This window comes from Nomia melanderi, chromosome 1 (genome assembly GCF_051020985.1).
Source record: "Nomia melanderi isolate GNS246 chromosome 1, iyNomMela1, whole genome shotgun sequence".
NCBI classification, from domain to species: Eukaryota; Metazoa; Arthropoda; class Insecta; order Hymenoptera; family Halictidae; genus Nomia; species Nomia melanderi.
Genome location: NC_134999.1, coordinates 1,921,711 through 1,944,799, shown reverse-complemented (window position 1 = coordinate 1,944,799; position 23,089 = coordinate 1,921,711). Strand labels below are relative to the sequence as shown.

Here is a 23,089-nt window from a genome sequence, read left to right as displayed (position 1 = left end):
TTTAATTTAAAAATTACACTAAATTCTTTCCATCCCTCCCTGAGTACATAAATTCAGATAAGAGAGTTTTTATATGATAGAAAAATCACTTTTGCACACTAAATTTCATTTATTTCAGTAGAATTTATAAAGATTGATAGTTTCTTTACTAGTTACTGTACAACTGACCATACTAAATCTTTGTAATCCGAATTTGTTTCTATTCAAGTTGTGAAACGTTTGGATAATAGAACGTTCATTTGTTTAGAGTATTTGAATAAGAATTATTTTATACAAGTAAATTGCCTAATAGCATAAATAATTTTGATAAATGAATCAGTCATTTCATAAGAGACACTCAGTTAACACGGTAAACTGGAGAATGTGCACGCCAAGGTAAAAAAGGGCAGTGAAAGGAGAAAAGAAGCTGCAATAAGAATAAGAGGTCCTGAAGCATGTTAAACTCATTATAGCCGCGATGCCGAAGGTATAATCCAGATACAGCAGCTGTGTTCAGCATACTGCTTGCACGAAACTATTTGCATTATGCATGGAAATCTACTGCCCCTGCTAGCTTCACCTTTTTTAGACCGTAAACATTACCATGGTGTCTGATAATATTATCCGGTATCTTCCTAAGCAAAGACAAAATTTAGCAAACCGCGAATGCGTAATATCCATTGAATTCTACCATCACGACTACTTTTATTGTAATTAACCTTCTCTTCGTGCACAAATGTTTGCACGTTCGAATATAGAGACAAATCTGGCTTCATAAGTACAGTTCGTTACTCGCATGATCTCAGCCGGCTTGTGGCTCAAAAGTGAAGAGGGCAAGGGGATTCGGCCGCACGCTCCACCTCAACTCGCGGCTCAGCCAGTAACAAAAACGTGCCGAAACTAATTCCGCCATTACTATCGGGCCGAGAGCCGCGAGTTGGACGTCCCCCTTGTCTCTCTAACCGTATCAGACGCAGGCCGGCTAAGATCATGTGAGAAACCAACTATATCTACTACTCCATTCAAATTCGAAGATTTCAATGAAATTTATTCAAATGTGTGAAACATATCACACAGATAGCATTCCTAAAGAAACTTTGGAAATTTTCCATTTCCTTTTACTTAGGTTTTTACCAATCAAGGGTGCATTTACACCCCGATACACAGAAAAAAGATTAAGCATAAGAAATTATACTTTCCAAAGATGTCCCATTCTCAGATATGCCAAATAATCTGAACTTATGTTTGAATAAAATTTCAAGACACACTTCACTTAGGTAAATTGAACTTTACAAAGTTATGCATTGTTCATTTTAGTCAACAAGTATCTGTCATTTTTTTGTTCATTTATTTGTAATATTTATTCGTGCATAATAAAGCAAACGTTACATTAGGAAGAAAAAGGACAAGACCTTTTGACCAACCTAATATTATGAACACTTTTCTTTCCAATGCGATTGCAGGTTATGCATTTAATTTTTGTAAAAATTATAAATATTTCATTTAATAAGATCTTCAACTATTGTAAATACGTATAGAGTACGTTTTTCTTTAGAAACAACTCTAAATAACAGAGAAGATGAAGATTTGTTAAGAAAAGGTCTGAAAAGTATGTATTCATGCAACTAATTTGATTCTCCAAATATACTATTGAGCATTATAATACACACGTATATGATCGTATGTAGTAATCAACGAGTTGTTGATCTTTTAATCGAATTTTAATTCGTGCATTCAATTTCTTAGTACTATGATATAGTTCCCATTGTACCCGTTGCATTAAAATAAAATAGAGAATTATTTTCTTTACAAATTATTACGTAGTTAATAGAATCTTTCGTGGTAACTATTATTCAAATATTCTTTAGTTCCTGCGATATGCTTATTCTTTATCAAAATAATTTTCATTAAAAATAGTTTTTTTTTTATATTAATTTATATTTCTGATTTATTTTTTCATACAAAATCATTCCCTTCACGGTTGTACTACTAATTAGAGAACGCCCTATATAATTGCATGGTATAAATAAAACAGTTTACGATGCTCTAAAGAGTTTTTTCGTATACCCACAAATAACGGGTATGTTTACATGATCTCATTTACGTGCTCCACCCTGTATAAAGTAATTTAATTCAAGTCGGAAACAAGGTCACATCTGACATATGTTTATATCAGCTTTTTTTTCTTCATTCTGTCCGCTTCACTACTACTGTTATGGCTACAGATTATGAAACAATCTGCAATGAACATGTGGGTAAGTACTCGAAATATTATAGAAAGCAATTTTGGGCAGCATTCGATTAAAATTTTTAATTTGATTGATCGATTATAATTAAAATACTTGTGGTTAAAATAATTTAATCATTAAAAATAGCAATTGATTTGATCGATCGATGAAATGACTTCGGCAATTATTAACATCAATCGGTGATCAACGAACACTGATTAAGATATTAAATACTAATCATCAACTGTTCATTTTCGTCGAAATGTAATAAGAATTTCAATCAATACATACTTCCCAGATATTGCATAAACGCTTAATGTTTAATTATTACTCCAATTGATCAATCAGTAATTTAATCATTAATTCACTTGGCGAATGAATGCCAACATTAATCGTTAATTGCGACTGTACAGCGTTTGAATTGAGAACTTCATTTAGCGTTCCAATTTTTAATGAAATAGTTTCGTTACAGTCATTAACTATTAACTGTAAACATTAAATATTGTCCAACACCGACAAAAATCATAATCAAGAAGAAACATATAAGAAAGCAACGTATAACGTACTAAAAATCTAACCCATTGAAACAACAATAAAATATAAAGAATAAAACAATTCGAAAATAAGTATCTATAGTTTATGCAGGCATTAGTCGCTGAAACGAAAGAAGCAGGTGTAAGCCGTGCGATTGTATATATTACATAAGCACGCTGTCCCAATATAAAATATACGGAAAATGTTACCAACAAATTACGAAAAACATGAAATGCTTACATTAACGATTCCCTCGCAAGTTATCGTTCCGAGGTAACGGGAGCATATATTCGAAACGATAAAATCATTAAATATGATTTTTATGCGTTTATATTAAACAGTTCATTAACGGGAATTTATAAGGCAATTTTTGTATTAATATCCGAGAATGTCTCCGGCGAGCTGGTAATCGTATTTCAAAATATCCGAACTCGAAAGAGTTAAACGTAACAGGATACAACGTAATAAAATACACGACGAGAAAAGGGAGCTGTCTCTACCGAAATAACGTTCGCTCTCGGCGAAAATTACTCGGTAATAACGTGGCTAAGGTGCACGACGATATACAGAGCTATTACCGGATTTTTCAGCAATAAGCCATTCCGATTTATCGCGGCTGCGTTTGAATCTTAATCTTTTTCCAATTTGCTGGCGCTACGGAAGGCGTTTGCCTCGATCGCTGGGATCCGCCGCTGTTGCTCGTTCGGAGGCAGGTAATTACGCGAATGGTCAAGCATAGTAACCTGTTTCACAGCAATTAATATACACGTATGGAAGGGACAGTTTTCTGTCCTCCGACCGGCGTCGTAATAAAACGTACCCGAGCTGATATCGAAATTTATTGGACAGTCGCGAAAATATATGGTTCGTAATTAATATCGGTTGCATTACCGGAAAAATACAAAGTGTCGATGGAACAATAAATGTCTCCGTTACGACTATCGCCGTTCCTAAAGTCCGTTAACGTGTCTTTTTCTACACGGAATTCTACCCCCCGCGATCGGTCAATATACAGGGTGTTCGACTGTAAGTTCTACGCGTCAAACCGAAACGAGAATCGAGAGCGACGGAATTCTGCTGAAGGCAGAGACGATGTTTTCGCATGAACCACTCAATGACCAAATTGATTAATACATTGTTGACCGATAGTTTTATACAGTAGTTAGAAGTTATACTAAGTTTACTAATATTAAGTTAGTAGTAACCAGTCAAATAACTGGTTGTAGAATAAATCTAAACAAGTTAGGTGATAAATGTTTTGTAGTGAAAACAATAAAACAAAAGGAAAGGCAAGAATTGAAAAGCTCGAACAATACAGGAATTGATATTAAAGTTAAATATACAAAAAAAATTTAGAATTTTAAATCCGGGTTTTTAATTGGTTCTGGATACGGTTAGTGTGAAATGTGAAAGTGAAACAATCTAAATGAACTCCAATGAAATCCAATATACAATCCTATCAATGATCTTCCTTTATTTTCCGGAAGGCTAGTAGGCCAGAAGGCTGCTAGTTAAAAATTAAATTTACTTGTTGGAAGAAAGAATAGAATATTCTTAGTCCAGTACTTTTGTACTCGAAACATTTTGCATACATGCCAACTTGAATGCCCCTTAACTACAACTGAAAATAAAATTGAATGAAAAAGTTTAGTCTGCTAGATACGAGGAAACTATTTCTCGTTGATTGCAGTATATGTTCCTGTTAGCAAGAATTATTAAGCTGATAGTCAGAAAACGTTCATTAAATTCTACATAGAATATAAAAAACTGTTAAAATGAGAATCAAAGGAAACCGAATTATTTATTGATGGCAACCTTGCTAAAACTGCACAAAATGTTGCAACTACTCGAATAAACTATAATTAACCACACCTTAATTAATAGTAAATTATAATGTGCTAGACTAGTTTCAGAAATACTTCCGTAAGAGATAATGCAGAAGAAAAACACAAACTAATAATCTGCATTTCTACAGTTTCCGTACTACCATTGCTCCAGCTACACTCAGCGACAAAACTATAAAACACTGTATAAAATCGCGCGTATTGGTACTGTACGAAGGAATTTGTTTCTCTTGTTAGTGGATTGTTAATATTTACCTTAGAAGATGTTCTTCTGCGAAGTATTAGGTTTACAGTTCTCCGAATATATGTACGATCACAGAATTATCTCTGATCACTCGCAACAAATCTATAAGACAGGCTGTTTTTCTTATGCAAACGTGAAATGCAAATTCCATTATTACCTTTTATTAATAACGTGTGCTACCATCTTCGTTTTTTTGCAATCTCTAACATTCCTTTAAGAAGAAATTTATATAGCTTTTTTATCATTATCTGTTTAATAGTTCTCCATTTCTCCTATATGCACGTCTTGATTTCTTAAATGCTGCTGAACTACCGACATTTCACATGTATATCCCTGACAAGTATACCCCAACAATTCTATTTAACCGTTTGAGGACCAGAGGCTTTTAAAAAAACACGGTCGAAAAAAGCCAAACAACGCAATGGCGCCTTCTGAATGTGATGCGGAAAGATCCAAGCAGCGCGATAGCGCTCCTTTGATTTCATATCGAAAAAAAGCCAAGCAGAGCGACAGCGCTTATTTTAATCTATGTTAATACTATTATAAATATATATTAATTTATAATAGGTAACAACGAAATACAAAATGTATTACTTGGATTACTTATATACAAAAGAGTACCGATACGACGAAGATGCGTCTGAAAAGTTGTGCGCGTTTTGTCAGATTGTAAGTGCACTATCAGTTGTTCGTATCGTTCAAATGAGCTGGGTTTTTTCGACATAAAATCTGAAGAGCACGAAAGCGGCGCGTGAGACTCAAACAGTTAAAGCGGGAGATCTAGTGGACCATGGTAAAATTTTTATTTTCCTTTCCTCAAAATACCGTTTAATTATAGGGGCATTATACACTGCTACATTATTTTATTGGAAAATCTATTCTTCTATTGCTATTTGGTTGACATGTGGTTTGCCTCCTTTGCAACATAATCTCCTCCTTTCGTAGTTCGAAAACATGATAAAGTAAACTATCGAGCCCGTCCAAATTTAAACGTTTTTCGCCGGAAAAAATCACTTTCTTTCATTGCCAATGTACGTGATACCCCGCAAACTCTATTCTTGTCTACTTATGCTGACTAGTTGGGGGAGGTTCCTTCATTAATTTACGTTGTTTAATATATTCTGCCTTTTGTATGATTTTTTTAACATTGCGGATGTTGGGATTTATTCCTGCTTCAACTACAATTTGACATACTGTAAGAATACGATTCGTGTCGTAAAATGATACGTCTCTCCCGCGATGTTGTTGCTTTTCGATCTCCAGGGTGTTTTCTCAATTAATTTATTTTACTCTTTAAATAGTTGGATAATGCACAACGATTACTTCCGATTAAGTCGTGTTGTTTTTTTGATTGGATAATTTTCGTTTCTTAAATTATCAATTAACTTAATTTCGACTTCGCTTAATTTTTTACCGTGTGGCATTTTGAAAAATATACGAAATATTGCGCCATATAGTAATTGTAATAACAAGCAACAGAACTGACATACAAATTTCTAAAGAAGTATACAGTTCCACTACTAAACAAAACAACTGTCTTATAGTTTTGTCGCAGGTCATCAGAGGTATTTTTATAATCATACATGCATTGGGAGAACCGTAGGCCCAATACTTCGCGGAAGAATATCTACGGTAAACAAGAACAATCAACTGGTAGGGTAAACGAATTCCTTCGCACAATACTGTTATATATGATAGTGTAGGGTGTTTGATAGTTTTGTCTGGGAGTATAGGAACTTGAAAGCTAGAAAATTTTTCCCCCGATAAATATCAACCAGTATCGTATAAGTTATTTTAAAAGCACTCTTGGCTTCCTTATCTGATAGAACCCCCCATGGAAACATAATTTCGATGTATTTATACGGGACTTTAATAAATGTACTGAGTTCGTAAATTAAAATGTAACCTGTATGTAAATACATATGCAATTATCGCAAATTCACGTGTCGCGACGCGATAACCGTATCTGCAATTCAATTTATTTAACGGTCAGTCAGGATCGTCATAAAAATGCTGAAACTTGCTACAATGTCTGCTGTGTCCTGCCGCACCGATGAATAGAAATTTATTACGCTCAGCTCGTTTCGGCTCGGATACAGGTGAAGCAAGTATCTAATAATCCCCCTAATAAATGAATTGGGATCACAATAAATAACATTTAATAAGTGTTCTACGCGCGATTTCTTTGGAGTCCACGGGACGGTAAGTAATCTAGGCGGCTGGGGGTTAATGTACTTCTGACTGATATTAATAGCTTAATGCAGAGCTGCAGTGATCTGCATCGTAAATCGTCATTACTTGCCGCGAATTACTTCGATTCGCAGTCTGTTCATTCGAATCACCAAGGTTATTTACCTGACCAGATATGCAAAGCAACCAGCTTCTTCGTTGCTGGTGTTCCTTATTCAGCGACAGATAAGAAATCCCGGTTGAAAAGTTTTAATTACGGGCTAGACTCACCCATAACATACCAAGATATTTCTATCGTAATGTATAACTCTGAGTGCGAGGTAATATACAGGGTGTTCGCGTTATTACTAGTCAGCTTCTTTATCACTAATGAGTCGCTCAGAAACCAATGGGGTTAAGTCGATTTTTTGAATTTTCTGATTTTTGTAAATTTCAATAGGATAAATAATATTCTTTTTAGTTATTAAAGGATTTACTCGTTTCTTCGTTTTATCTGGATCAGAAAGCCCTTCTTTTTACAGCTTCTGAATGTATTGTATAATAATTTCAGGAGCCAAAACATTAATTTTCTCAGTTTTTGTTTTCTGCACTTAACCGCATTGGTTTTTGAGCGGCTCATATGGTGAACACAGGAGTAAGTAGAAATTATTATTTCACACTTTCACACTATTGTGTGCTCCAATGTTTTATGTTCACCTTTTATTTTTTAAACGAAATTTTATGTACCTTTTTACATAGAGTAATATGTAAGTCATTCGGATATTTTATAACATTGTGTTTTTCTGTTTGGTGATGACAAATCGATGACACTCCTTAAAGTTTTATATATTTGTTGAAAGTAAGAGAGAAAGAAGGAGCAGTAAAGATCGTTCAGCGACAAGTGCTAATTTATTTCTTTATGACAATATAAAATGAAAATCAAGAGTAAGAAAATTGTAGTTTCAACTTTGTTCTCAGGCTATTGACGATTAAAACTTTCTGTGAACTGCGATAATCTGCTAACAGTGGCTCGCGTGAGGCAGGTCAGTTCGCGAACAATGGCACACCTTGCGAAAGACAGAGACGGAAGTTTGAGTCAACTTGCGTTGTTATAAAGAATCGTTCTTTTCTTCCACTTGTTACCGGACACCCTGTATAAATAATTACCTAAACGTTTCCGCGACGGCGTTTGGCAAAAAATAAATATCATTAAATACTCATATTTAGTGAAATTATCTATCTAATCTACGTTCATCATACATACAAGAATCCAATTCCTGTCTTTCTATTGTCAATAATAATAGAAAATTCACCTGAAAAAAATGCATCTAACAAATATCGAAATGAAGTTCCTAGAGAGTATTCATATCAACACCCTATATGAATTTAGACTGTCCGCAAACATGTTAATTAAGAACATTAATAAATATCTTTTTTATTTAAAAATTCGAACTATAATAAGTATCTTAGAATTTGTCTGATTTTCATAGAACTCACAAAAGCGAAACCATGTTGCCACTTGCAATACCGTTAGATCTAAGCTAACTCTAATAACTCTCTCAATGCTCGAGAACTTAACTCCTTAACTTATAATTTATTTTTCAACTGTGATCGATACAACTACTTTGCCATTAATAATTTATTGAAAAAACAGAAAAATTCTAGACAAATTCTATGTCTACGTTTGCTCTAAAGTATAATTATTCGTAACAGAACAGTAATGTTTAATTTGAATTCAAAAAGATCGAGTAAAATTAATCCTTGTAAAATTCTCTTTAACCCCTTCAGACCTGACGCACATTATATTGTACTTACACTGTTTACTGCTTTCAGTATCAGATAAAATATTAAAACTATGGCAGGCAACGGTACGTACCCCCTATGTTTAAGCCTATGTCTATCAGAGAAGTAGTACACTAAATACCACACTTTATTCTAAATATATGTCATTACTGATGGTACATACATTGAATAACAATTTTTTTGTTTTCACGTCAGTTTAGATAATTTCCACGAAAATGAGGTCTAAAGAGGTCTAAAATCTTTAACACGAGTCTGACATGTTTTTACAAGGCAAAGGATTAACTAGAATTTGGCAACACGTCCGACGAAAATCCCCCTCCTATAACCTTAAAAACTGAAGCAACCGGCTCACAATTTGCCGGCATTTACCTTCCAAATACGATAAAATGTCCCTTCTCATAAATGTAATGTGACATGATCTTTTCCATATTTGTTAATTATTGGCGCGACTACACAGCTTTAAAGAAGACAATCTCGGAAAGATTAAGAACTAAAATAATCAACTACAACCTTACTGGTTTTGCAATTTATATAATTCCAAGTAGGATTAAGTGTACTATGTATGCATTTATATATTAGCAAATTTTATGTCGATACCATAAACATTTCTTTACTTACACGTTCTTTAACATTTTTGATGTTCACTCTCAATTTCGAAAACGAATTTAATAGAGTTTTGTATCCTGTTTGGTATCACTGGGAAGAGATAACCTAACCCTTAAGAAAAAAGAAACAAAAATTGGCTGTTACTAGCTGCTATTGGGGTAGCTATGGCAATGTTTATTCAAAATGATGCTCGCGGAGCATCAAGCGATATTTACATGGGTACGGGATATTTTAACTTGGAAACTTACTTAGTCCAGTTCAGACTTGTGTCGGATATGAATCGAAAGAGGAAGGTCCATTCTTTCATATGGGGAACGAATTAGCTGCTATCAACTGCAACCTTGAAAATTGTAACAATTTTTATTCATATTGACACTCACGGTGCGTCAAGCGATATTTGCATGGGTACAGTATATGTATTTTAATTTTGAGATATACTTGATAAAGTTCAGAGTTATTTTTGACATTGATAGGAGCGAAACGATCTATTCTTTAATACTGAACAAAAACTATATGCTATTATCTGCAACCGTGGTTAGTGCAGCAATTTTTATTTATACTAAATAGAATTTCAAATAACTGCCACAATTGTAATTAGTCGCAGCGAATTTTTATGCTATATAAAAGAGTAGGTTTTTCCCTTTCTCATGATACCAAAAACGACACCAAATTCTACTAAACAAGCCTTACACACGATTTCATTCAGAAAATGCTTTTTACCACATTTGGGGGGCAAATACCCCATAGTGCTGTGTTTTTTGCGATTCAATCCGTACGATTTTCACCGTGAATGACTGTGTCCATGGGCGCAGCACGCGAACGGGTATCGTCGATAAATTACCGGTCGTGCGATGTTTCCGCGTGACACGAAAGCTCCGCTCGGAAGAAAGAAGCTTTGTGCTGGGTAGGGAAAGGGGGGAGGGCGAAGCAAGGCCACAACGCGGCTCCAGATAAAAGTCGCATGCGACACAGAAGCAGTCCGCGATGGTGTTGGCGCGCGTTCACGAAGTGATGTATTGGTACCGCGAAGTGATATATGCTTATGGGGCATGTGGAGTGCCGGACACGCACACGCGAGGCCCCGTAAGAGATACACGTGTGCTCGGCCCCATAGCGTATTCATTATGTACTCTGGCAAATCATAAAGCAACGCAGCTACGAAGAGAAACGATTAAATACCTCCGGAAAACTTTACTGGCCGAACTTTTCATATGGCGAAACCCACCTGGGGTTTCCTTGCTCATCCACAATATAGGATCTAGAAGTTCGGGGACATAATTCGCGAAACGCGATAGGTGTGACTGTTGGATTCGAGGCAGGAAGTTAATAAACTTTTAACTTTCGGTTTTTAACACTAGGACCACCGAACACTTAAACCGTCTTTTGACGATTTCTTTATAACAGCTAAAATGGTGAATGTATTAACCCTTTGCACTCCGAGTTCCTTTCACATTTACTTTTCCATAATTTTGTATTACTTTGAGTGCTTCACTTGAAGTGTATTTCGAAAAACGATTAAGTAATAGTAAACAGCGTGAACAATTCTTCTTACCAATACTATTAAATATAGTATTACGACATAATACAATTAAAAAATGTCACACTTTCGAATAAATCTACTTTATATGTCAGTTTAGGTATGATTAAATCAGCTTCTTTAATCATTTCTGAAAGAAGCGTCTTTTGCCATGACAACAATCGTAAAAGAAGAAATTCGGAATTGGTCATTTTGTTCCGGTTGGTAGTTCTAATGTTAAATAACACAGTTTATTAACCCCTTATCTTACGATTTATTTCAATTGAAATGTTCTTGTTTGTGGTATTTAAGTTTGCCGCAATTTTGCGAACGCAACTATAATATTATTAAGTTGCTGCGTAATTTCTACCCACCTTCTCGTTTGTATAAATTAGCTGTCCCTCTTATCCATTCTACGAATCGTTAATATAAACAACGGTATTAAGGCTTAAGGGAAACTGGTATAAAATATCGTTAATTTGTTAACTTGGAATTTAAGTTTTAAAACATCTCTACGATAACGCAAAATTATACGTGACTGCAGCAACGTAAAGCTCTCCAAACTTTTAACGAAATAATTTACAAGAAAAAAAGTTGTTTAAATTCCAATAAAACTGTTTTTTAACAATAAATCTGGATATCTCACATCATTTGCGTTCCGAATTCATGATCGAGACCTGAATTTACGAATCAGTTAACTGCCAATGATACAATGACTCGTAAATTTGTTTGGTGTACTTAGCAAATGACAGTTACATGTTTAACTCGTAAATGCTTTAAACAACAATACGTTTTGTTGTATAAATACAAAGCGTACTGTATTACAAATTCAAATTTTCTCGAAATGTAAGCTGACAAGTCGTGAAACTATTATCATTAGTGCTACTCCGCACCCCAAACATATTAACCCCTTGCACTATGATTTTTTTCACAATTACGCTCAATGGAACAATTTTATTGTTCACAATTGAACAAAAAAAGAAGAAAACTTTACGTTTATTCTATGTCTACGTTTACTCTGAATTGTTATAATTAATAAAAAAAAGATAACATTCAATTTCGACTAGAAAAAATAATGTAGTGCAATATTGTAGTGCAAGGAGTTAAACCTAAATTCTAAGCAAACTAAAGAGATCCAACATAAATGAAAAATTGTTCTACTTCTCCTCGATATTGTACACTTGAAAATAGAAACAAGTAAACAGTTACTAAATACATGAATATTAAAGTCTACGTTTCGCGTTATCCGCATGAAAATTTTTCCAAGTGAAAAGAGTACGTAATTCTTATTTCAATTGGAAAGTCCTCTCGCGACGGCTGTCTACATGTTCATTCTAACTGATTCATACTCGTGCATTTGCATTTCGGACGCGTCCCCGTCGAGCGACACGACACGTTATTCGAAGCACGTTGCATTATTCTAATCAAGACCCTAATACCGGCACGCTTTTCGTTTTATTCGCATGTGGGCAATGCGGCTCGTTTGTACCCGTAATGAGCGCGATTGGGCGCGCCTATACGTCGCCGTATCCGATTCTACGGACGGTTTCGAACGATCTATTCGTTCAAACAAATGACTCGTTTCATTGGCTTTTCCTATAATCCCTCCCCTTACAATATCAAATCCAATTTCTGGTGAAATTTACAAATTGAATTTTGCAAATATGAATATTATCAGCTTCCTTACACTTGAAATAAAATACTGTCTTTCTCTTGTCAACTATTTAATAGGTAAAGGAAATAAAGATATACTACCAATATGGCATCTTTTGTTTTTGTAGGTAACTGTTTAGAATAAAGCAATTTTTACAAATATACCTGTAATAAAGATTGTAAGGCAAGTGGTTAAAGATGTTCTAAGATATCTCCAGCAAGCATCAGAAACATTTTATCTACACCGAAGCAACATAATCTAAGGAACATTTAAGTTTCATTTCAATTTAAACATTTATATACTACATTCGTCGAAACAACAGAAACAGAAAAAAGTCTAGAGAAATATTCAACAAGAGCATCGACATTTTTAATACACATACAAGATCAACAAAATCTTGCTAATCGCTGTTTGACGCGGCAACACAGCTTAGCCAGTTAAGTGCGTTTGACGAGTAAACATGTCACCTTAAAACTCTAAATGGTGTTAACTTTTTCAACGATGAATTCTTTACTTTTTCAGATAAATATGTAATTCTTCTTTGTTTCGCTTTGGTGTTTCATTAAAATATACCCTAGGTGCATTCTCCTTGCGTTTGACAAGTACACACTTAATTTTTTTCATTTAATTGCGCGCAAAATGAGAGATTTTTTAAACTAAATTCCATAGTTAACAGGTTAATCAACGGAACTGCAAATCCTTTTCTCGCCTGGCACACTTTTCATAAATAATTAACAACTGCCGAACATGCAGTGAACGTTCAAAATTATTCTCAAATTTTTCGCCCCAACAAAAAGCAGTTGTACAGCCGAGAAGCATACAATTACGGATGTTACGATGCTAACATTTATTCCGCTCCTTCCGCTCGGGATCCCACCTAACGGAATTCATTTTTTCCTCTAGGCCATTCAAGAGTTCCGCGTGTCCATTAATCAACGTTTAGAAATCATTTCTCAATACGCGTCGATTGGTTTATCGATATCCGTTCCAATCGATCGATGATCAGCAAATACGGTCTCGCCAACAGCGGCGCGGAACTCTGATTTACTGGCGACCCTGATGGCGGACGCCGATGGTTGGCCGAGAACGAAGAAAAATGACGAGGCGGAGGAGCCCAGCGAAGAAAGACGAGGAATTCACCGCGGAAGATGAAGAAGAAGGCTGGCCAAGGCGAGCCACGCGTGTAACAAGCGTCACGAGCATTAATTCAAAATAAGCTCTACGACCCAATGCAAATCCCTCGTGTACAGGAAACCCTAAGAAGCCGCGTAGAGTATGAAACCACCGCCCCTCTTTCACGTCTACGTATGTATCGCGCTTCTTTCCTTTTCACCGCACCGCTGAAAACTATTATCCCACGTCGCTCGGTTCGCGACTACCGATAAAACGCATTTCTCGTTCTTCTTTTGCGTCGGTTCTCTGTACCACTGCTCGGTATTCAATGCCCGTAAGCCTGACACCCCGCGGTACCGATCTCTTCACCACGTCCGGTGCTCGAGAAAATAAGGGACGAGGTGATAATATGAAACGCCTTTTTTGTTTCAGAGGAAATAAGTAATTTTAAAGCCTCCTGTCGCGTAAGAAGACGTCCACGGTGTTAACTTTTGTATCCCTTTGCCATGTATTGTTGGTCCTTCGAATAAAAAATAAAACTGAGGGGGTATAACTATTTTTAAAGGTGTCCGTGAAACAGGTACGTATACACCTGTAATGGGTACAATTTAGAAATCTTTTGTGAGAAGTAATCGACGAATGAAAAGTTTTAAATTTTTATCGAAGGATGTACAGAAAAGTTTCAAATTTGTTTCTTAATTCGTTTAGAAATAGAAATTTAGGGATAATCAAGAAAAACTGGGACGGATTTAATTACATCATAAACAGATGTGTATTATACTTGCAAAAACAGTGATAATTTAAGAATCTTTTTTATCCCCGAAAAATGAATTTGATGAATTTCTGAAGAATCAGATAACTGAATGAAATTATTTCAAAAATCTGAAGTCAATCGAATTAGTAAATTTGCCAGTGAATCTCTGAGATTATGTGATTAAAATTAAAGAGTTCAAACACAATGGAAATCGAGCTAGTTTTACTGACTTAATGTAATCGACAAAATTAAAGGTTTATTTCCCCAAAATCGATAGAACTAGGCCAATTTATATCGTGTTTGGACTCATTTTAATGAGAAGAATCACAACAACCCGCCGGTACTAGGTTTGCAAAGCTAAGGTTAAAATTACTGCAATTCAAATTTTCTTCATTGCATGTTCTTATTCGACACGTACGGCATCACTTTAAAGTCCCGCATCTCAACCCCCAATGCTTGAAGGATTGTGTCTATCTCGCTTTCACTCACTATATTGATTCCCTGCCTTCGTCACGGTGTAGTCGAGTCAATTCATAGAAGCATATATAGTTTCGTCCCTTTTTTTCTGATCAGTTAAATTCCACTGCTGGGACCCGAAGTTATGGAATTTAATACAGGAGAAACTTTATTTTAAATTTAAGAATGCAAAATATTCTTTCTAAATAAGAAAGATACAATTGTTTAGTTGTGAAATGAGTGCACAAAATATAAGTATAATCTCAATACATGTATTTATTTCGCAATAAACCCACAATTATCCGAATTCTGATGTCTCGAATGAAAAAATATAACTTTTTCTGTATTACCGTCAACGTCATTCTCGAAAAACCGTGATAACTCTCAATAAAGAGAAAGAAGACTACAATCTTGTTACTATCCCACCTCTATGGTGTCATACATGATGATATAAATTATGTTATAGATGAATTTGTTATTTATTTAGTCTGGTTGATAAAGCTACGTCGAATGTCGAATATGTTGCTTCACAAAATTCAGCTTCACCTTGAGCTATAGATTATAGCCTGAGACAAAGGTATAGCATATTTTTAAATGAATGTAATATTAAATAAATAATATGAAACAGATAAATATTACAATCATTTCAAAGTATACTATAATTTTGTCTTAGGTCGCAAACTATAGCTCAACTACTAGGATTACGCTCCAAATTAGATTACAGAACAAAACTAAGGTCAATAGAGGCTCAGCTCTAATTTGAACTACACTTAGGCTGATTACTAACTCATTTACTGATTATTAACTCGTTTACAAATTTATCGTCTTATACAGTAATAATGGGTGCACTCGACGACCACTGACCGAAGGTGCAGTGCAAGAGCTTAGCCATATAAGTGCCAGTCTACCGGTGAATTTCGAGCGGATCGCACAGATAAATTTCAAGTCTACCATGTATACCGTTAAGCCTTACAATGTTCACTTGACATTTTCTTCTACATGTTTCTCCGTAAAAAGTTAAAATGAAGACGTAATATAGACAATATTTTAGATTCAACGATAAAAATGGTTAAAATACTTTTGAAACTTACCTACCTTATATAAACGTTTCATTTTTAAGAAATTCAAAGTAGAACTTAATAGTTAAAATAACTGCATTTATCTTGTACTCGTGGTTTTTTCGCTCTATGAAACGTAATATTATTCTATTCTAAGTGAAGCACTATTTATTAAGTTATCAAAAATTACTTTGATGTAAATATTACACAATTAAACGAGCGCACATGGTTTTGATGTTGATTAAATTAAAAGCCAACCGATTGTTATATAAGAATTGCCACGAATTTGTTCCGTACAAATTACTTCCTACTCCATAAGTTTCGTTAAAGAAATAAATTTTAAACCTTTTCTTCTGATGATACTGCACATACATATCTTTTCACATTGCGTAATAGCTAACGAAACAATAAATTCAGCAGTCTATAATAAGGTTGGACTGATAACCTTGAATTGATCTTGAGCCTTAACACATTTGCGACCACTGTCGAATTTGAAATACTCACTGTGGACCTGTGCCTTTCTTGCAATTGTTTCACGTAACATGCTATTCAAATTGTTATTATACGTTTAAAACATAGTAAATAAACCAAACGAAGCATTTTACATAAATGTCATGTATGTATGATATCTTAACACATTGAGCGCCGGCCCCGTGAAAACGCGGGATTCTGAGTCTGTCGCTTGAGTGCCGGCCCCGCAATAATGCGAATTTCTGGATCCGTTAAATTGTATATGACGAATATGCAATTAAAATGTACTATTTTACAAAAATGTATAATGTTTTGAATATTTTTTTTGGCTACTCATTGATCATGTAAGTGGCCGATACATTGCCGGCGCTCAGGCTTTAAATGTCTCTTAGGTCGCCGGCGCTCAATGTATTAATATAGCTAAAGCAATAATAGGGTATACTATACGTCAAATATATGTTGTGTATCATCATAACAACGGTAATCAATAGCGTTACACATACATATGTGACGCGTGATCGCGAACATATTAAACTAGACATCAGTTACAACAATATAAAAATAAGAATATATTATTCTATTAAAAAAAAAAAAATACATATAGATGATCTTAAAATGTCGGAAAATATATCCTTCATAAAAAAATCTTTAGTCTAATACACATATTAATTTTCTGTACCAAATACTTTCATAAACGTTTTTTATCATTGAAAGCCTTAGAAATATTTCAAATTCTAATTTTAAATGACTCACCCTATACAATATTTAATTGATTAATTAAACCGAAATTAATCTATACATACGTTTCGTTCGAAGAGAGTAACAAAATTTTAAAACTATTTTTACATCCAACAGTATAATTTCAACGAAAAAATAATAATGCAAGACTACTTACTCATTCGTGGAATAGCTTATATATAAGCTACTTAACTTTCGTTTCCGTTCTCCCCTGTTAAGATTCTCCAACGATGCTTGGTACTCTGCATACTTTTGTATTTTATATGTACCTGATTTTTTACGTAAACTCTTCGCAGCTGAAATAGCTTGTTCTCGACGATTCAGAGCTACATACGCGGATGTGTCCGATAACCATGACACATACACACCTCCTGAAACAAGAATATAAATTAATTTTATACAAACAGTTAGAACATTTTAATTTGTATAGATAACACAAATACAATATTAACGTAATCAAACATAGAACAATAGATCGACAATATATGTGCAAAATTCTTACAGATAAAACAACCACGTTATTTATTTCTTTTCGAAAGATCTTTGTTTCAATATGAAATTGTTTCTCTCACAAAATGTTTTAAATGTATGTACATACATATGTGAATACATAAATTGATACAGAAGTTGCATTGATGTAAACCTTAATTTTGTATGCAATTACAAAAATAAATCTTTCAAGCTGCCGCACAATAGTAATATTATTCTACCAATTTCATTGCAAACAAAGGTTGTCAATATATTAAAATAAATAAAGTGATACGAATGTCTGATTTCAAATACTTTAACATAAATAATATCAGTTACTAATATTATTACTAATAGTAAGTGATTAATACGAATCAAAATAATACAAATACAAAAAAATTAAAGCATATGAAAGTAAAGTTTACATAATTTATTAATTATGTAGAAGAATGAATTACTTGAAACATCAAAACGTCAAAACTTTTTCAAATCTAAAAAAGTTTCAAATTTATAGAATTCAAAATTTTGCACTTTTTTGTGATTCGAAACTGCCGAAACTCACATCGTGAACATAGAATAAGAAATTCATATATATCTCAAATGCTTAATACGACACATTTCACGAATTAAAACAAAAACTCAGCTGACGGTTTTTAATTCTAAAGATATAAGCAGTTTTGCGATCAAACATGACAGTAGATGTGCAGAATGCACGTAGTGAGAGGAAGAATAAAGGCTCATATTAGAAAAAGAAGTATTATTAAGAATAAGTATATAAGTAAAATTCAAAAATTAGTGCAATATATGTATGTACATAGGTAGTACTTACCAAATGGACTAAACAATTGCGAAATGTCATTATACTTCCATTCTTTCGGGAATGTTAAATGGAACACGTGATCTCTACTAGGATTTGCTGCCAACAAGAAAAATTAACATTACTTGCATTAAATCATACATTAAATTTATGAGTAAGAGAAATTATATACAAGAAACTTACGGTCTTTTCCTACTAAACTTATATAAGGAAAGTCTTTTAATCTTGCTATAAGAAGTCTGAAATAAAATTACACGTTCTGTAGTAATAATTAATGTAACATCACTTAACAAAATAAAACTTACTTATTTAGAAATGGATTGAGAAGAGGTGATTCCGGAAGGACTATAGGAATTTCGGGCTTTTGTAAACGACCTACGACATAGCAATTTATTATAAATAAAAATAAAATTAATAATATTTATAGTTTTTACACGAAGTAATATAATAATAATATAATATATTAATATAATATATATATAATCTACTTACCAAGATAATTACACAATGCAATGAAACATATTCCAGTGATATAAGCGTCGTAACCTGCCTCATGACATTTCTCCGCCGATGTGGAATAACTTCTACCATCAATAGGTATTATTTCTGAAATTTCAAACGGCGATTTGCTAACACTTTCTAGTAATTCATTTAAATTCGATGAAGGTATCTTTTCCTTGAACTGTTGTGATTGGCAAAGTATTTTTGTATCTAAAAGTCTATTAAAAAAGAATGAAAAGATATAAAATATTTATATGCAATTTAACCCTCACTCCACCAATACAAAAGCACTTTTGACCTATGCATGCTTAATAGAGCAGAGAGTTGCACATATCTTGAATTACTTGACTCACATATTTACATTTTCTTGTACATTGTTTTCTCTCTTTATCTATGGTATACATAATAAAAAAATTCTGGCACGGATCGAAAGTATTTTTATCGATTGTTTGAGGGTTGGAAAAAATCTTAGAAATTTTCAAATGTTACCTAGGAAACAAACTGTGAACAAGAGATTTAAATTCCGAATAACTTTCTGGTAATGGTCCGAAAAATTTATGTATTATGTGACAAATATCCAATAACATATTATGCCCAACTATTAATTTACCCTAGAATAAAAATATATTTTAAAATGCATTGGTATTATTTTAATAAATGAAATGCTATCAGTCAATTTACAGAATCAGCAATCTTTCTCAGGAGTGTACTTAAACCAGCTGCTTCTTTAATTTCCAACTTTTCTCTTTCTCTTCTTTCAACTTCCTTTTGTTCTTCTTCTTGCTTAGTTCCTGACTTTTGCACTACAAGACATTGTCCGGCACAATCCGATCTACTTTCAACTCTTAATACGTTTGGCCACCGTAATCTTACTTCTTGGTGCACAAGTCGCCTAATATATGCATTACATTTGTCTATTATCAATTCTTTCGTCTCAGAAGCTATGAATTCTTCTATCCTTGAGCTGAAATAATTTACAATTAGACACTGAATATCTTTCGATACAATTAAACAGATAATATTATTAATCATTTCACCAAATGTTTGTGATTTGAGGTTTATCTTCATCTGATATGGGTATCAACTCTGGTACTTCGTCGCGTGCTTTTTGCCTCTCTTCTAACCGCTTTAATAACTTTTCTTCTTCGCTCGTCGTTAAATATGGAATGCCCAAGTTAAAAAGTTTATTGAAATCGAACCCTTGAGCAATCAAGAATGATACAGAGGATGCTTGACACATAAATCTTGAATCTGGCGCTGCGCGATTTAAAGGCCGTGGGAAAACATAAAAATTGTACGACCGTTGATTGTACCTTCCAAAAAAAAACATTATATTCTTCAAAATATGTAATAATAAATAATAGGTTCTAATATAAACTGTATAGTGATTAAAGTATGTGATAATATTTGGCACAGTTTCCAAAATAAAGAATTATCAATGCTTAAAATAAATTTAAATAATTTAACGCAGTAGCAAAAGATTGTAAATTATACTGATCTTTCCATTTTAAAATGCATTCATTAAATATTGATCATAATATTCATGTTACTTGAATAATTGTGAATTTATTCATTAATAATAGTAAAGAAAATTCAAGCCTACTGATAAAGACTATGAGCATCAACCATATATAGCAAAATAGCAAGGAATCATTTAACATGACTCATGAGAGAAGAATACAATGGTACCTCAGCTTATGAACTTAATTTGTTCCAGTCCGAAGTTCGTATCTCAAAACCTAGTTTTTATTATATTATAACTCGGAATTATAAAAGTATTACGGTTCGTTTCACGAAATTAAGTTTGTATCTAAAGGTTAAAACGAAGTATGAATACAGTTCATATGTAGAGTAATAAGTCAAGGTACCACTGTACAAATAAAAAAAAAGGAATAGCATACTTGCGTGTATGTGTATCAAATGTAAAAACAGACAGGCCAAATTGTATAAGAAGGAAGTCCATTGAACCTGCTCTTAATTTTGTGTAATACTGGGCAGGTATATCAAAAGCACCAGCATCAGGACCTGAATTTAGTCCTGTGAATTCTCCATCAATTGCAAGAAATGATGCATTTTTTAGAACATCATCCAATTCTGACAGAATCTCCTGAAAATCTACAAAAAATTCAAAAATATATCTATATAAGTTTAAGAAATAGATATCATCTTCCTTGATGTATTAACTTTTTGAATATTACCTAATCGTTAATTATAATAAATTCTTCTTAAAATCAAATAAAAATTTAACTTTATTTTGCTACTTTTAAAAATATATAGTTAAAAATAGACGGTACAAAGTATTATAACATTCTGTTTTTTTCAAAATGGAAAAAGGTTTGAAATACATATATGTTATATGCTCGATAAAATATTAAAGATTCTTTCTTTATTCTTGTTCGTATAACATATATTATTTCAAATCTCCAGCTTTATTCGCGTGCATATTAATATTTCTTATAAAAATCTGTTCAATATCTATATTGTTAATGATAACTGAGACATTTCATTAGCATTATAGAATAAGAATAAAATGGGAATAGAATGGATTGTTTGAATTTAATAATAGTTATTATTATTACTATGTCCTTCTGAGATTTCTAACTATACGAAATTTGATTTGAATTATTCTACCGCTTAAAATTATGAGAAGGACGTACACATATACATATGTATATTAGACATAATAGGATATAGAATAGGATACGAAGTGAAAAAATCACAGAAGTATTATGTATAAAACATCATGCTTATATTTGCCACAGTTTGTCAGTATAAAATTTAAGTTAAATAAAATTTGTATCCTTTGCAGTCGCTATAAATATGTTATTCGTACAATAATAATACAAAGACTTTATATATAACACATTTTAAAACTAAATGTAAGTTACTACTAATATTATATATAAATTACATTATATGTACAGGATAAAATTAATGGTAATTTTTCACGTAAATCAGAGTATTAAGAAACTAACACTGTCCATAGTGGTCAATAATAACCTCTTCTAGTTGCAAGTTGTATATTAATAATATATCAGTATCTACAATAAACAGATAATAATTTAATATGTACGTAATTTCAAAAAACTAAAACTCACATTGTTCATTGTACACTTATGTTTTAATAAACACTATTGTTATATATACTTGCTTACACTAGTAGACAAATTGTAACCATGAAGGAAATAATAATAGAATAAAGATTGCATCTATGTCATATGGAAATTATAATACATTTACATGAACGATTTCACAGAAATATCTCTTGTTAATTGTAATTTCAGAACAGAAGAAGTATTTATACTAATTTGTTCAAAATAAACTTCATTTAAAAATTAAGGAAGCACTGCATAGATCAAACACGTGGAGAAAATAATACCCAAGCTTATTTTTCTTCATACTTCACACCGTGTTTTCTTCACATTTATCTCAAAGAAGGCAATGTACACGCTGATAAAATTTTAGCAGAAGAAATTCATCACCGAAAAAACAAAATGTTAGAAGTACACTGTCCGTCACAATTATTAAGAGTATAAATTGTATGACATTAATTTATTCCGGTTACTCACTTAATCGAGTTACTTCCATTTCTTAACCTGGTCTGTTGTTTATCCACAACTAACCTACAACAGACATTTTTGAGTTTTTACCCGGAACTGGAATCAGACGCGAACCGATATCTACAAAAGAAAACAGAAGTAACTAAAAATAACTCGGATGCGTCACCTAATGTAAAGTCTGTGAATGAAAATTGCCATCAGAGACCTCTTACGAGATGTGTTGATACTAAACTCGTGTAGGTAAATAAGTAACTTACTTACCTCTTCCACAAACATTAAGTCTGTGCCTCTCCATAAGTAAATCTATCATTTTCAGAGTCGACCACGTTTAATAAACACTGATTAATACAAATATGTTAACGATCTGGATTTTGCTATAATATTTATATTATACATCTCATTCATGTTACAATTGTATTATTTTCAGTTACTCAGGACTTACTATCTCTTAAAGGTCATCCATGGAATCGTAATTTGAAATTTTATGGATAATTTGGTTTTTCTAAAAGTCCTAAGCTAGGCATATTCAACGAAATATAATTATTCGACGAAGTATTTAAATGAGATAAGAACGCG

The 23,089-nt window shown here is 33.1% G+C and overlaps 1 protein-coding gene across 9 annotated transcripts in view; it reads right to left on the bottom strand.

Moving 5' to 3' along the window:
- Positions 1-22,699, bottom strand: part of LOC116434979 (poly(A)-specific ribonuclease PARN) — a 39,327-nt gene extending 16,628 nt beyond the window's left edge. For 2 of the 9 annotated variants that reach the window (XM_076372205.1, XM_076372178.1), the window contains exons 1-10: positions 22,523-22,699; positions 20,855-21,068; positions 19,991-20,266; positions 19,635-19,917; positions 19,443-19,564; positions 18,945-19,171; positions 18,758-18,827; positions 18,636-18,691; positions 18,465-18,551; positions 17,437-17,538 (exon numbers count right to left, since the gene is read on the bottom strand). In XM_076372205.1, the coding sequence (XP_076228320.1) occupies positions 17,437-17,538; positions 18,465-18,551; positions 18,636-18,691; positions 18,758-18,827; positions 18,945-19,171; positions 19,443-19,564; positions 19,635-19,917; positions 19,991-20,266; positions 20,855-21,068; positions 22,523-22,541 (1,456 nt within the window). In that variant the 5' untranslated portion in view covers positions 22,542-22,699. Of the gene's footprint in view, positions 1-14,708; positions 16,504-17,324; positions 17,539-18,464; positions 18,552-18,635; positions 18,692-18,757; positions 18,828-18,944; positions 19,172-19,442; positions 19,565-19,634; positions 19,918-19,990; positions 20,267-20,854; positions 21,069-22,522 lie in introns of those variants that run through there. The other 7 variants (XM_031994022.2, XM_031994032.2, XM_076372088.1 and 4 more) reach the window with 6 other exon arrangements.
- Positions 22,700-23,089: the final 390 nt, after the last annotated feature.